Source organism: Tenrec ecaudatus, chromosome 8, assembly GCF_050624435.1.
Source record: "Tenrec ecaudatus isolate mTenEca1 chromosome 8, mTenEca1.hap1, whole genome shotgun sequence".
NCBI classification, from domain to species: Eukaryota; Metazoa; Chordata; class Mammalia; order Afrosoricida; family Tenrecidae; genus Tenrec; species Tenrec ecaudatus.
In genome coordinates, this window is record NC_134537.1 from 90031090 (window position 1) to 90040821 (window position 9732).

General features: G+C 44.5%; 1 protein-coding gene across 2 annotated transcripts in view; it reads right to left on the bottom strand.

Moving 5' to 3' along the window:
• Nucleotides 1-8272, bottom strand: part of PIWIL2 (piwi like RNA-mediated gene silencing 2) — a 76033-nt gene extending 67761 nt beyond the window's left edge. For both annotated transcript variants that reach the window (XM_075555720.1, XM_075555719.1), the window contains exons 1-2: nucleotides 8041-8272; nucleotides 63-150 (exon numbers count right to left, since the gene is read on the bottom strand). In XM_075555720.1, coding sequence (XP_075411835.1) covers nucleotides 63-150; nucleotides 8041-8232 — 280 coding nt within the window. In that variant the 5' untranslated portion in view covers nucleotides 8233-8272. The remainder of the gene's footprint in view (nucleotides 1-62; nucleotides 151-8040) is intronic.
• Nucleotides 8273-9732: the final 1460 nt, after the last annotated feature.

Here is a 9732-nt window from a genome sequence, read left to right on the forward strand (position 1 = left end):
AATTAATTTAAGAATAAAGCAATATATGCCACATTTCTCAAGTTGGCTTCCCACATACATACCTAAAGGAGGCATTTCTTGTTTCAGAGAGTTATGAGGCATTGTTTCAAGGTCTAGTCCTCGGAACATGGAGAATAAACTTACAGATTCCTGTGGAAAATCAAAGAATAAAGCTATTCTAAGAATACTACTGAGAACCACAGAAGTGGCTTTCTCAAAGTCCTGGTAAGTAATAAAAACCACTAACAAATTCTACACATGTTACCAGCGTAAGGGATACAGATAGCTTATGAGATACTTGCTGCCACAACACCTTTTTTTCACAACTTTACAGATGTATAATTCACATATCATGCATCTCAATAGTTCAAGCAATTCAAAACAGTTGTGTAATCACCACTACAAATGATTTTAGGGCCTTTCTTCTTCCTTGTCCTAGTTGTTGTATGCTGTTAGGTTTTTACACATCAATGCCAAACCAAGCCCATTGCTGGTGAGTCGATTCTGACTGCCAGTGAGCTACAGAGCAGGAGGGCTGCCCAGGACTGATCTTCGCGGAAGCAGACTGCCCTGTCCTCCTCCCTTGGAGCGTCTGATGCGGCAGAACCACTAACCACTCAGTATCAGCCAAGTGCTTAACCACTGGGCTGGGACTCCTTGTGCTCACTGGCATCCTGAGAATGAACAGTTAGGACTGCAGAGTTCATGTCTTTATCCCCCCAGTTTTAGATAAAAATTAGAAGGTCCACTTCACATATTGGACAGTATAAAATAATGCACTAGAACACAGTTCACTTTCTATTTTTATAGTCTACATCCTGCACCCCCAAGATAAGTGGTAACAAGTATATAGGCCAATAAATTCCCAACAAAGCTGGACCACTTCAGGCTACCAGAGAGGCTCTGGGGGGCAGGGGTGGGGGGGTTGGCTGACTGGTGGGCTTGTCAACAACCGTCATCAAGACCTGCTGCTGTTCTCCCGCAGCCATTCTCAAAGTCCACTGCTTCGATGCCACTTTGAGCTCTCACAGGAAAAGGACAACAGCCACAGGCACTAAGGATTTCCATTGTGGAACACACAAAACTACCATCAGAAATTCTTCTTCCGACAAAACACTACATATGATCAACTCTACTTAAAATGATCCTATTCCATTTTATGTCCTTTTTTGAAGATATTTGCAAAATTATTATTTAAGACTTATTTGTTACAGGCAAATCCTGTTCTTACAATTACCATTAAACCAGCGCTAAGATGTTTTCACCACCATTGGATCCACAAGACTTTTCAACCCCTGGCCTGTGGTCTTCCCGCACTTTGCATCATTTCATGTGCTGTGTGATTCTGAAGAGGGGATTTATGGACTAGTGTCAGATCTATGGACTACTATCAGACTGATGGACTTGATCTGGACTGGGCTGGGATGATTTCAAAATAAAGCTCTCTCTTACACACAAGTGCATCTGGATTTGTTTCGCTAGTCAGCCCAGACTAACGTACACCTCGGCAGTGAGGTGCTAGAGAAACAAATCATGAAGATGGCGAGTGGACGCTTGTCTGACCTCTGCCTCAAGGTAGTTTTCCTTCTTTGGCTAGTCAGAGGTCTGACAGGCCCACACTGGTTACTTCAGTGTTTCCTTGGGAAAACATGGGGCGTTACAAAGTTTGTATTCTATTCTTTGATTGTTATCTTTGGCTATTCCTGCTTGAAATGGTGAAAATGAAGGTGATCAATGTAAATTTTGAGCTCAGGGGGCAAAATGGCCCCTCGAAGTCTGAGGCCCATGCTGCTTGGTCAAACGGCTGACAGGTGAAAGTGGCTGACAAGGGCACCGTCCTGGCTTGATGCAGTCAGAGGCCTAAGGCCTACTGCATATGGATAGTTTAGATAAGAAAGATGATGGCAACCAATGTGCAAATGTGCGACACACAATGGATGGATGTAGGGATTGTGAGAAGAGCCCCCAATAAAATGATTTAAAAAAAAGTCTAGTTAAGATAGTTAAGGATCAGGTGACAATGCTGAGGCACCGGGCCAAAGCCACTGTATCCCTTTACAAGGGCTGAGGAATTTAAACCCAGCCTTAGGACCTTGGCTTCCCAGGCGCTGAGCCAAGGGCAATAAAAGGACTTGGGGCTGGGGCGTGGGGGAGAGCTGGAGGAGCCCCTACGGTGACTGTAGGTTAGTGGGGTGTGGCTTGGGTAGAAATGGCTAAGAGTGGGTAGGAGAGGTCAAGGGGAGGAGCCATACCCATGCCCCACACCCAGCACTCCAGCCCACCCCATCCCTAGGCAGGTGGGATGGCATGGGTGGGGCAGAAGGGTGGGCGGGACTGATTAAAGTGGAATCCAGCCAGGTGTACCTTAAAAGTAGGATACACCCTACCCTCCACCACAAAGATACCTCAAAAAAAAAAAAAGATAGTTAAGGATTGAACATGACTTCTAAGAATTTAGCTTGGATCTGGCTGTAGGAGGGTTATACCGTTTTCTTTTACCTATTCTTATTGATAAAATAACTGGTAGAAATAGTTTGTAAGACTACTTGCCTTTAGCCATTAAATTGAAACTGTAAATGGGTATGGGAAATACCTGCAAAGAAGGTTCTGAAAAGATAAGCCCCACCCAGTGCTTTGAGTGCTCAGGACATATGCATTTGAAGAGACTTACCTAGAGCACTGTTGACAGACTGAAGAAGAACAAAAAGAAACCCTTTGGCTATCTGAAGTCTGAACTAGTGCCTAAAGCTGGAAAAATTTGGAGCCATGAAGAAACTCTTTAGACTGAACTTTAAAAGGAGACTGCAGTCAGCCTGAGATGCTCGCCAGGAACATGAGTCTGCTGAAGTAACTTAAAAAAAAAAATGCAAAAGGGGCATAGGGAAAAAGCTACTGTATACAAACATTCCTGAGGTCCAGGTAGTATGGCAGGGACCAGACCAAATCCAGGGATACATATAGTAGCCAACTAAAAAGGAGGGGTGGGGGAAGGAAAAAACAAAAAGAAATGGGTGAGGTAGGGACGGGGCACTAACCCATCCAAGGGGAGGGTACTGTTATATCTCCACAAGGAAAGAGGGACCAGACTTCAACCCGGTGCTCCAAGATGGCAGCATGGAATAGGGAACCAGTGGAGAGGTCTGAGGGCCAGCCCCAATCCCAACTAAATGAACGCATGCCCCTCCCCCAAGAAGAATTTATTTCAGAGGACAGAAATGAATCTGCAGCTCAGGGAGAGGGACATGTCTGATCAGGGCACACGGGAGCAAATGAAGTGGGAGGAAGAGAGAGTGGAGCACATCCTGGTCCACCAATCCTTGAGGACGATATCCCCGCTCAGAGGAGCCAATGTGTGGGGTCCTGGTTCACAACTGCCGGCACCAGCACCATGACAGGCTGTATAAAACCAAAGTCTGGGGCAGGCTTAAGCTCTAATTTCAGATTCCTGGACACTGAGGTAATTCTGTCAGAGAAGGCATCACCCGTCCCAGACTGACCAGTAGAGAGCAGCAACCACCACCCCCAATTGACCAGTGAAGAGAATACGCGCTGAACTACTCACCAACCACCACCGGACAACGCTGATGCCAGAAGTTTTCTCCAATAAGTTTAAAGAACAATAACACTGGACTTCCCCCAATCCCTAGCCCCATAAAAGCCCAGGGAACAAAGAACTCGGGACTGATTCCCTTTTGGACGCTGGGTCCCCGCTGCGCTGGGCAGTGGAGGGAGATAAGCCCAAGCTCGAGCTAGAAAAATAAAACTCCTTTTGCAGTGTTTGCATCTCAACTGGTCGTAATTCTTCCGTGTGCCCAAGGTGAGCTCGCATTCCATTCCCCAATCTAACAAATGCACAGAGAGGACTACATGGCCAGCCGCACGATGAGACATGACGTCCCTCACTGACCCATAGCCCTACAGGGGACAATACCGGAGACACAGTGTGGGAATTGCGCCCAATCTGATCCCGCCATACCGAGTCAAAACACTAAGGGGGTACAACAGAACAGCAAGGGAATGGAGCGGTGAGGTCCGCCAGGGAATGCCGAAGGTGAACTTTGGGGCCAGTGTGTGGTGACCCAACAGACTGGACTGGAAAACACTTCTAAAGGCCAACAAACAGCTCTTGAACTAACTACAAGCTTTTCTTTCTTATTGTGTTTTGTTTTGGGTTTTTTTTGGTCATTGGTTTGTTGTTTTGTTGTATATTGTTGCTTGGTTTTGCTGTCTTGTTTTTGTGCATGTTATTTATTATCTCCACAGGTCTGTCTCAGTAAGATAGACTAGATGAACAATCTGGAGGAGAAAACAACAGGACTGACAGTTCCAGGGGCACAAGGAAGAGGGGCAGGTGGGTAAAAAGGAATTGGTGTTAACAAACCCAGGAACAAGGGAACAAATAATCCAGATTGGTGGTGAGGAGGGTGTAGGAGGCCTGGTAGGGCTTGATCAAGGGTAATGTAACCAAGAGGAATTATTGAAACCCAAATGAAGGCTGAACATGATAGTGAGACAAGAGGAAAGTAAAAGAAAATAGAACAAAGAACTAGGAGGCAAAGAACTTTATATAGAGGTCTAAATAAAGGCATGTACATATGAATATTTATATATGAGGATGGGGAAATAGAGCTATGTGCACATATTTATAGGTTTAGTATTAAGGTAGCAGATGGACACTGGGCCTCCACTCAAGTACCCCCTCAATGAAAGAACGCTTTGTTCTATTAAACTGGCATTCCATGATGCTCACCTTCCGACACAATCGCTGAAGACAAAGTGGGTGCATAAACAAATGTGGTGAAGAACACTGATGGAGCCCAGCTGAGAAGCAACAAAACCCACATAGAAGAAGCACACCAGCCTGTGTGATCACGAGGTGTTGAAGGGATCACATATCAGGCATCAAAGAACAAAAATCAAATCATTGTGAATGAAGGGGAGTGCAGATTCGGGACCCAAGACCCGTCTGTAGGCAACTGGACATCCCCATACTGAAGGGTCACGGGGAGGAGACAAGCCAGTCAGGGTACAGTGTAGCAACAATGAAGCATACAACTTTCCTCTAGTTCCTAAATGCTTCCTCCCCTCCCACTATCATGATCCCATTTCTACCTTAAACATCTGGCTAGACCAGAGGATGTACACTGGTACAGATAGGAACTGGAAACACAGGAAATCCGGGACAGATGATCGCTTCAGGACCAGTACTAGAGTGGTGCTACCGGGAGGGTGGGTTGGAAAGGGGGAACCGATTACAAGGATCTACATAAAACCTTCTCCATGGGGGATGGACAACAGAAAAGAGGGTGAAGAATGACATTGGACAGTGTAAGATATGACAAAATAATAATTTATAAATTGTCAGGGGTTCATGAGAGAAAGGGGAGCAGGAAGGGAGGGGGAAAATGAAGAGCTGGTACCAAGAGCTCAAGTAGAAAGCAAATGTTTTGAGAATGATGATGGCAACAAATTTAGAAATGTGGTTGACACAATGTATGTATGTATGTATGGATTGTCATAAGAGTTGTACGAGCCCCCAATAAAATTATTTTTAAAAATGCTCATTACGTGACAACCTGGATCCAATTGTTCAGTTGAAGTAGGAGAAATGCAGCAATAGATGGCCGTGTGGACCTGTTTCACAGGGACTAGATGAGAAGTCAAGATCAGGCTGGCTGGCCTGAAGTTTAAAGCCCGGCAGAAACTTAGCCATGGCATGACCTGACCCGAAGGGCTGGAGTTGTTGAGAATTTGTGAAGGTGCCTTTGGTAGAAAGGTAGGCAGGTCAATGGGAACCCTGCTGAGGGCCACCCTGAGGTGACCCACAATGAATTGACCAGAACCTGAACAGATATTTGAGCATGTCAATTGGTTCATATTGCTGCTGACTTTATGACATGGCCTGTCCTGATTTGATTTTGCTCATGGATGCAGACTCCCAACAGTTCCAACTGAAATGAAGATTTTTCACACCAAAGAATGTGTGTCTTTTCAGAGCACTGGATTGATGTAAGTGCTAAATATAGATATTGGATACCCAAAATGGGGAATATAAAGGTATGAAGTGGCTGACTCACCCACTTTCATAAGTGGGGAATATATTCATAGGATTATAAGTCAGGGTTGACTACAGAAACAAATTCATAGACACTTATATGTCTTTAAGAGAGAGCTTTATATGTAAGAGCACCTGAATATTGAGAAAATATCCCAACCTAGTCCAGAACAAGTTCACAAGTCCGATATTAATCCATGTCAGATACTAATCTATAAAGTCCTCTTCAGACTCACGAAGCACATGCAATGACGCCAAATTCAGGAAGATCACAGGCTAGTGTGGGGGGAAAGTCTTATGGATCCTGTGGCAGTAGAAGCATCTCAGCCCTGGCAGGGGTGTCCACATGGCTCCTCCAGCTACAAGAGTCTTGTGTAGCTCTATGAGTCTTTGGAACAGAAATGTCTCACAGGGAGTGAGCGTGTGTTCCACCTCCAGCAAGCTATTCATCTCCTTAGCGCCTCCAAATGAGCTTATCATGCTGCAACCTGGTTGACAGGCTTAAACTCCACCCCTTCACTCATAAGTCTCAAATTGACAACAGATTATCTAACTACCACAGGTGTAAGCTGTTTCCATAACTTCAATTGTTAAGTATAGAATATTTTTGTTCACTAATAGAATATTATTGTTTAAATGAGGCTTGCACATTTTGAATTGTATACATTTTAGTTTTATCCTGTTAGGCAGAAATATAATTTTACTATTGTCTTTATTCTTTAAATTATGGTTAAGGAGTGTGTAAAGGAGCCAAGTTGGCAAGGGGTGGACTGTGATAGTTAGGTTTTCTGTGCCAACATGGCTCCAGCAGGAACATGTGGCCAGAGTTTAGCCTACCCATCAGGCAGAAGCTTGATTGGCGGGAAACCAACATAAACGGCTTTCCGTGGCTGGCCTCCCTCTTTCTCCCTGGAGGTGGGCCACTCTCTCTGCTTCACTTTCCTGCTTTTGAGACACAGCCACGTGGAGACCCATGTGAGCACTGACATGCTTCCACCATGGGATCCACAAGACCTTTTACTAACTGGCCTGTGATCTTCCTGCATTTGCATCATCATATGTGCTGTGTGAGCCTAAAGAGGATTTTACGAACTAGTATTGGATGTAAGGGCTAATATTGGACTTGTGGACTTAATCTGGACTGAGCTGGGATGTTTTCCTAATATACAACTACTCTTTAATATAAAGCTATTTTAATTAAATCATTTTACAACTCTTATCACAATCCATTGTGTCAAGCACATTTGTACATTTATTACCATCATCATTTTCAAAACATTTGCTTTCGACTTGAGCCCTTGGTATCAAAGCTCTGTCTTATACATCAGTGTCCCTGAATTTGTTTCTCTAGTCAACCTGGTCTAACACAGCAGGAGATCAAGACCACACATACTAAGTGTGCACAAAGCAGCAACAAGAGCGAAGATTCTTTCTTCTTCAAGAACTGGGCCAAGAGCCTTGCCAAGGAACCAGTCTCAGAGTCAGGAACTGCAAAAAAATCTAAACACTCAGAAGAGCAAGAGGCTCTATCTGGAAACCTAGCCAGTAATAGCAAAGCTGGGAAAGGACTCCATCTGGCTAGTGAACATTTATAAGGCACTTATTCTAGACCAGTGGTTCTCAACATTCCTAATGCCATGACCCTGTAATACAGAGTTCTTCATGTTGTAGTGACACCCAACTATTAAATGATTTCCGTTTCTACTTCATAACTGTAATTTTGCTACTGTTCCGAATCGAGTGACCCCTGTGAAAAGGTCATTTGACCCTAAAGGGGTTGTGACCCACAGGTTGAGAACCACTGTTCTAGACTCTCAACTTGAGGTTCTGGAATACCATGTCCAGAAGATGCAGTTATTTGTTAGAGGAAAACAACTCTGTCATTGTTTTTGCATAGGGCTTCACAGTTCTGTTAGTGCAAAAATCCACCGATTTCATTTGGACAACCCGGGAAGCTGTAGGCTACTACTACTGCATCTTCTTACCTTATGCGCTGGCCCGTTCTGTGGGGCTGGTTCCTTTGGCTTTGTAAATACAGTGCCTCTGCCTGCAGGTCCAAGCCTGCCCAAGGCTGAATCAAAGGGTTTAGGCACTTGTGCCAACTGGCCTGGCATCCGTACACACTGAGATGGGTGGATAGGGGAAGGGCCCTTGAATGGTGGTCGAACAGGATCCATTGAAAGGCTGTAGACGTCACTGGTATCAATCTTGTTCTGACTAATTCCCTGCCAACATTTAAAAAGATTAAAGTTTGACACTTTTTTTTCTTTTAGCTCAAGATATATAAACTTTTATGTATATATACACACACACATACACATATATAGATGTCCAAGAGGTAATACTAGAGTCCACTAAAATCCCATAATTCTGCTCTCAACCAGTTACAGCCTCCCACACTTTTGAGGTGCTGCATTCTAGCATATTCCCTGTCTGCCTCAAAATAATATCTTCCCACCAGCTTCACTCCACTTTGCTCTGCCCCGCCAATCTCTTACAACATATTTCTACTTGACTCTGGAACATCTTTTAGAGGTCCAAACCCTTCTTAAACATGTTACAGTTTCTACTCTTCCCTACCAGCTTCGAATGGAGAACTGAGTCCTGTAAGTGTTGCACAAAAAAAGCCCTTCTCATGGAGGGAAATGGCCCTTGGATTATTAAACAAGTTTATACTTAATATATCTATGCATAAAATTATGCTGCTCCTATTAGTTATCATCCACGAGGTGGTTTTTGCCTCTCTTTTCATGACCAGAGGAGCCCTGGTGGCTCTGTGGGGCAAGCATTGGGGTACTGCCTGCAATGTCAGTGGTATAAACCCACCAGCCCCTCCACGGGAGGAAGATGAGACTGTCTGCTCCTGTAAAGATTGATAACCCGGTGTGTTAGTTAGTCTCTAGTTATAATAGAGGAACAAATTCATGGACACACACGTGTATAAAAAAGGTTTATATACAAGAGCAGTTGAATATTGAGGAAACATCCCAGCCTAGTCAAAATCAAGTCCATAAGTCTGATATTAGCCCATTTGTCTGATATCAATCTATAAAGACCTCTTCTGACTCACGAAACACATGCAATGACGTGGAATGAAGCAGGATCACAGGCCAGTAGGTGGGAAGTCTTATGGATTCAGAGGCAGTGTAAGCATCTCAGTGCTGGCAGGAGTCTCCACGTGGCTTCTCCAGCCCTGAAGGCTGCATTAGGGTAGGTCCATGTGGCTTCTCCTCAGTGATGTCTTGCAGGAAGTCAGCCTTGTCAGTAGAGAGTCTCCAAGGGAGTAAGCTGAGAGTTTCCCGCCTCCAAGGAGGAAAAGCAGGAACCCCAGAAGGCCATAAGCACACTGAAACCTCATTGGCTATATCCTGATTGACAGGCTAGACTCCTCCCCTACATCCTTACTCTTCAAATTGACACCAGATTATATAAGTTCCACACAGGGAAACCCTATAGGACACTTTACTTTGCCCTATAGGATGGCTAAGTCTGAAAAGACACAATGGCAGGTTGTGATTTTTCTGTACCAGAGTCCTAATTTTTTTCTTCTTGCCCGGTCCTGGTGTAGTGGCTATTTGCTTGGCTGGTAATCTCAAGGTCAACAGTTCAAACCACAAACTGCTCCATGAAGAAGAGCCAAGGCTTTCTATTCCCATAGTTACCGTCTCAGAAACCAG